Source organism: Ipomoea triloba, chromosome 2 (assembly GCF_003576645.1).
Source record: "Ipomoea triloba cultivar NCNSP0323 chromosome 2, ASM357664v1".
NCBI classification, from domain to species: Eukaryota; Viridiplantae; Streptophyta; class Magnoliopsida; order Solanales; family Convolvulaceae; genus Ipomoea; species Ipomoea triloba.
In genome coordinates, this window is record NC_044917.1 from 968,661 (window position 1) to 974,206 (window position 5,546).

The window sequence follows — 5,546 nt, forward strand, 5'->3', positions numbered from 1 at the left end:
AAGAAATGTTTTATATTTGGATAAAGTAGAGTGACGTAATTTTCACAAAGTTCCGAGGCGATTCTGTAATTTTGCCTAAGTTTAAGGAAATGCGTTAATAAGCTTACCTCCTCCCCTGCCTCCTTTGATTACCGCCACCCTAACCTCCGCCACCATTTTCTAACTGTTTATACTGACTCTGTCTCTCTCTCTCTATATATATAGATATAAATACATGTATGTATATACGAGGAGGTTGAGAGATGGAAATATTAGCTGAAATACGATCGGAAAGAGAAGGTCTGTAGTTTAGATAATTCCGGCGAGATCCGATCATTCCGGCGAGCTTCGAGAATCGCTGTCCCGAGTTTCGCGGCTCTATGCCACAGCGATGGTCTTTTCTCGGGTCATAACAATCGAGATATGCTACATTCCGTTGCTGTTACTCACTTTAGATCTAAAATATGGCTTCGCAAGCGAAAAAAACCTCAGGCATCTTCGGATAATCCGTGAGTTAAAGGTATAGCGGCGTGGAATCTGTTGTGTACAGTTTCTGAGTTAGGTTTTTTAGTGATTGAACGTATAGATATATGCATAGAGATGAAAGTGAGGATAGGAATGGAGAATTGAAGGGTTTGAAGGCGGGGAATGAGAAGATGGAGCAGTTAGAGGAGGTTGAGAGGGTGAGATTGAGTGAGGCGGAAGAGGAAGAGGAAGAGTCTTCTCAGGAAATTCGATTGCCGGCGGATATAGAATGGCAAATGCTTGATAAATCCAGGTTTTTCTTCCTCGGTGCGGCCTTATTTTCGGGCGTTTCCGCGGCTCTTTACCCTGTTGTGGTGTTGAAAACCAGGCAGCAAGTGGCTGAGTCTCGGCTTTCCTCTATCACAACTGCGATTTCTGTGTTGAGGCATGAGGGAATTCGTGGATTGTATAGAGGATTTGGGACTTCCTTAATGGGTACAATTCCTGCTAGGGCGCTTTACATGGCTTCTCTTGAGGTTACCAAGAGCAATGTTGGGATTGCCACCATTAAGCTTGGCTTCCCGGAGGCTACAGCAGCTGCTATAGCCAATGCAGCTGCTGGGTTGAGTGCTGCCATGGCTGCACAGCTAGTTTGGACCCCGATTGATGTGGTGAGCCAGCGGCTCATGGTGCAGGGTACTCGTGCTCATGGACGTGGTGCATCGTCGTCTTCCTTGAAATATCATAATGGGATTGATGCTTTTAGGAAAATTCTTAGCACGGATGGGCCGAGGGGATTGTATAGAGGATTTGGGATTTCGATTGTGACTTATGCACCTTCTAATGCGGTTTGGTGGGCATCTTACTCCATTGCCCAGAGACTTGTTTGGAGTAGTTATGCTTATGGTTATTACTTTTTCAAGAAAGATGAGGAGGATGAGAGGGTTGTAACTAGTATGGACCCTCTGATACCTGATTCCAAAACTGTAATGGTGGTACAGGGGGTCAGTGCAGCCATTGCTGGTGGCATATCAGCTTTGATTACAATGCCTCTAGATACAATTAAGACTAGACTTCAGGTTCTTGATAGTGATGACAATGGCCGGAAGGGTCCAACTGTTGTGCAAACAGTCAGGAATTTGGTCAGGGAGGGTGGATGGGCAGCTTGTTACCGAGGCTTAGGCCCCCGATGGGCTTCAATGTCCATGTCTGCTACCACAATGATCACCACATACGAATTCTTGAAAAGGCTCTCCACAAAGAATCAAGATTGCTGGACTGCAGCATAATGATCATAGAGATGATCAAAAACTCATTCCTTGGTATTACCTCTCTCTTCAGTTCTGGTTTTTTATTTTTTATTCTTCTAGACTTCAATCCATGTTTACATTTTTGTCATCATCAATTATGCTCAGAACAAGATAAGATCAAAGACCATCATGTTTAGTAAGTTGCTTTATCTATATATACAAAAAAAAAAAATAAAAAAAATTAAAAAATAAAAAATTCTACAGTCCACCTAACTTACTTTGCATGATCTGATGTTCTAAAACGACTTGCCTTTATCATTAGTCTTTATTTCTTAGTATTTGGACACCATTGTATTCCTATCTTGCAGTGGTGATATCAAGAAAAGGTCTCTTTCACCATCAACTTGTGTGCCTTTAAGTCTAAAGCAGTAGCTTTCAATCAGCAATTGGATAAATGGGTTCGGTAGGGTACTGGTATTGATTGACTTGTATGCCCAGTTGGATTAATGAATTGAGTTCAGCCAATCATAGAAGATAATTCTTGAATCCAACTGATAGCTATGGTGATATTAACATGTTGCTGTGCCCCAATGAGCTTTGGTTTATGTACAAGGCAAGCATATACTTTAGCTCAACTATGGCAAAGGCCCTGGGATTATCAACCATTTCAACAGATAATTTGGGAGCAAGGAATACAAAAGTATCTTTGAATGCATTGTATATATGGGCAGGTATCTGTTCTTATATTCCTGTCCTCTAACTCTGTAGACAGAATTGAGTTGCATAATAAATGAATCACATGCATACTTGCCTACCCAAGAACTTCTCTTTGAACATGTGTGCATGCTTATTTCTATATTCTTCAGGTTTTCTACACAATGGTTATTCTTGGAGTGTTTTGTTCAGTTTACCTCACATAACCCGAAACTTTAACTTTAGGGAGCATTTTGATTAGGTTATTTAGACAATCTTGAATGTGACTTGTGTGAGGTCAGGGTAAAGAATGTGAGGTTTATAAATTTTGTTTTGAGTTCATTTTTGGTAGAATTACATTTTCCACATACTTTTAGGTTTTGCGAGTTTCTCGGAAATGTTATATTACACATCAAAACATTCCCGGAATGAATATAGATGCTTGCTGGTATTTCAAGAAAAGTAGCTAGTTGGAGACAACCCACTTAAGTTAGCCGAATAGTTAGTTTGGTATCCATAAAGTTTTAAGTTCGACTCTTTTGTGAGAACTGTCAGTTTTCTTTGTTTGAGGCAGTCAACCATGAACAACCTAAATTGATTTACCTCCTTTGCTGGTTAAAATCACAAAACGAACTTCACTCAAAGCGCACATTTGAATAACGGTTTCATACTTTCCCGTTAATCAAAGAAAAGTAGTTAGTTGCCAAGGATTGAAGTGGAATCAACTTAGAAGTAACACAATCTCCACAGAACTTCATCTTTCAGGAGACAAACTTGAAACTTGTCACAATAATGATACACTAGCAGTAAAATGAAGGCTAAAATTCTAAAGAATGTTCCAAATGAAAACTAGTTCTGCTACACTACAAAGGTACATCCACAATTAGGCTAACGTGCATGACTAATACAAAGAAACTGAATTGACACAGCATCATCATCATCCAGTGTTGTCTATCAAAATAAAAATGCTTTTCTACATCATCAAGGGCGAGCTCTCTTGTTGCTGCAAGATGGGCACTTGTATTGCTTGATGTGTTCGGCTCTGGCAGGGGTGATTTTCACGCACTTGCCATGGAACCACTTCTCGCATATGTCACAGCATATCCAAAACTCGTCCGATGCATAGTTCTCCCCGCAAGCTCCACACAAGGTCTCGCCATGCTCCTCTTCCTCCTCATCTTCCTCCTCCAATCCCTCCTCTTCGTCTTTGGGTGGCGGTTTTGTGAACCTTGCCTGAGATTCAGATGCCGCCCGCTGCTTTTGGTACCCCAAAGAAAGGCAAAGGCAATTATAAATCAATAAGCAAATGGCAACTTGTATCAACAATCAATACCTCCAAATAATTTAATCCAAAACCAAATATATATGCTTTAAAAAAGTGATTTTACCGGTTTAGGATTTGACTTTGTTTTGTTGCTACTGTGATTCGAGACGGAAGATTTCTCCTTCTGCTGTTTCTTTGCAGCGCCGGTCACAACTTCAAATACTGTAGGCATATCGTTTATCATGTTGAAGAGTCGTTTCCTGCATAGTAGAATGATTTACAAAACGCCAGCACTACTCACCAAAGTTATGCACACGATCATCAAAAGAAAGTTGCACTAAAACGCGCATCAATTTCTTAGAGTAAGGCCCTCTGTTCTTTGCATCAATAGCAGCGAGAAATATGGAAATAACCTTCCTATTAACATCATACTTATTTTCACCACAAAGCGCATTTCAGATCACTGATATATAATAAACGCAAAAGTTAACAATAGTAATGAACATCGCAGATGTAAAAAAACACACTTTCGCCAGTTTCTTTTTCTCGGTGCACTAAGTACTCAGCAATTGGTGTCAATAACTCTATAGTGAACAACATTGTCAACACTATTCTTACAAGCCATACAGATGTATTGATTTTTCCCCGAGCTTAATAGGCATGAAATCTTTACACAAAAGATAATAAGCCAAACGCAATTAGGTTGCAGGAAACTGCACATAGACAATCAAGAAGAATAAACGCATGCTTCTCAACATACACCATTATACACACAAAACCACACAGCCATAATTCTTGATTTTCACGTATGACGTACCTGTCAGCTTTATCAAATCCAAATCTGGAACCAAAATAGAACGCCACGGCAAGCAACCAAGCGTCGCTGTGGACAGCAACTAAAGACAACCAGTCCTTTTCCTGCATCCCATCTCTCGCAAAGTTAATCCCGAGAGCAGGCTCTGGAAGCTCCGGAGGCACTTCTTCCGCAGGCAAGTTGACCTCCCACTGCTCACTGGGAAACCCATACAAGCACAAGTTCTCCTTCTCTGCATATCAAGGAATGCACACATTACACAAGATGATTTAGCACCACAGCAATGCCTAAAACTCATTAAACCGAGTAACACAACAAAAAACACAGCATTGCTTATTGACCTTATACATGTTGTCAACCACAGCACATAATTGAATCCCGGTAATAAGGACTAGTGTGAGTAAGCATACCTAGTGTCTCTCATACAGTTACTTTCAATTATAAGCAACCCCAGCTAAGTTGGTAAAACAGTTAGCTTAGTAATCACAAAGTTCCAAGTTTGAGCCTCGTAGGAGCAACCTATCAGCCTTCTTTGTTTGATAACTTAATATGGATTACCTCCTTGCCTTCCTTTATAAGCTAGGTAAGACAGTTGGCTCGGTAATCACAAGTTTTGCTCTTGTAAGAGCTATCTATTGGACTTCTTAGTCAACCTAGTCTAGTTTACCTCCCGAGGTACTTTGCTAGTCCGCACCTTCGGGTAACAGTTGCAAGTTTTCTGTAAATTAAAGTTACTTTCAGTTAACTTACACTCAAGTAACATAGTACAACCAAAACCAAGGATACCTCAAGATTCAACAAACCCACCTCTATTCACTCAATAAAAAACAGCTAAGGATTATAGACAAAACTCCCATGAACAGTTAAGAGTACAGTTGAGAGTAAGAAAAAGTCAAAACATATAGTAACTTGCTATTTGAAGAATGAATAAAAATAGAGAGGGCAAAGGGCCCTTTACCTGGGTCACACTGCTGATAAAAATCATTCACATCTGAAACCAAAAAATAAAAAAAAAAAAAAAAAAAAAAAAAAAAAAAAAAAAAAAAAAAAAAAAAAAATAAAAAGGGAAAAAAAAAAAAAA

The 5,546-nt window shown here is 39.7% G+C and overlaps 2 protein-coding genes across 3 annotated transcripts in view; one reads left to right on the plus strand and one right to left on the minus strand.

The window, feature by feature from the left end:
- Positions 1-2,513, plus strand: LOC116006745 (solute carrier family 25 member 44). The gene is made up of 2 exons (XM_031247236.1): positions 1-1,766; positions 2,063-2,513. The coding sequence occupies exon 1, from the start codon at positions 570-572 to the stop codon at positions 1,731-1,733; it is 1,164 nt and encodes a 387-aa protein (XP_031103096.1). The 5' UTR covers positions 1-569; the 3' UTR covers positions 1,734-1,766; positions 2,063-2,513.
- A 600-nt stretch (positions 2,514-3,113) lies between these two features.
- The window catches only part of LOC116006756 (PHD finger protein ALFIN-LIKE 4-like), a 4,561-nt gene continuing 2,128 nt past the window's right edge, over positions 3,114-5,546 (minus strand). Inside the window, exons 2-5 of one of the 2 annotated variants that reach the window (XM_031247246.1) lie at positions 5,424-5,456; positions 4,469-4,697; positions 3,776-3,911; positions 3,114-3,644 (exon numbers count right to left, since the gene is read on the minus strand). In XM_031247246.1, coding sequence (XP_031103106.1) covers positions 3,369-3,644; positions 3,776-3,911; positions 4,469-4,697; positions 5,424-5,456 — 674 coding nt within the window. In that variant the 3' untranslated portion in view covers positions 3,114-3,368. The remainder of the gene's footprint in view (positions 3,645-3,775; positions 3,912-4,468; positions 4,698-5,423; positions 5,457-5,546) is intronic. The other variant, XM_031247254.1, reaches the window with a different exon arrangement.

Coding starts and splice junctions, on each gene's coding strand:
- LOC116006745 (XM_031247236.1), top strand. CDS start 570: ATGCATAGAGATGAAAGTGAGGATAGGAATGGAGAATTGAAGGGTTTG.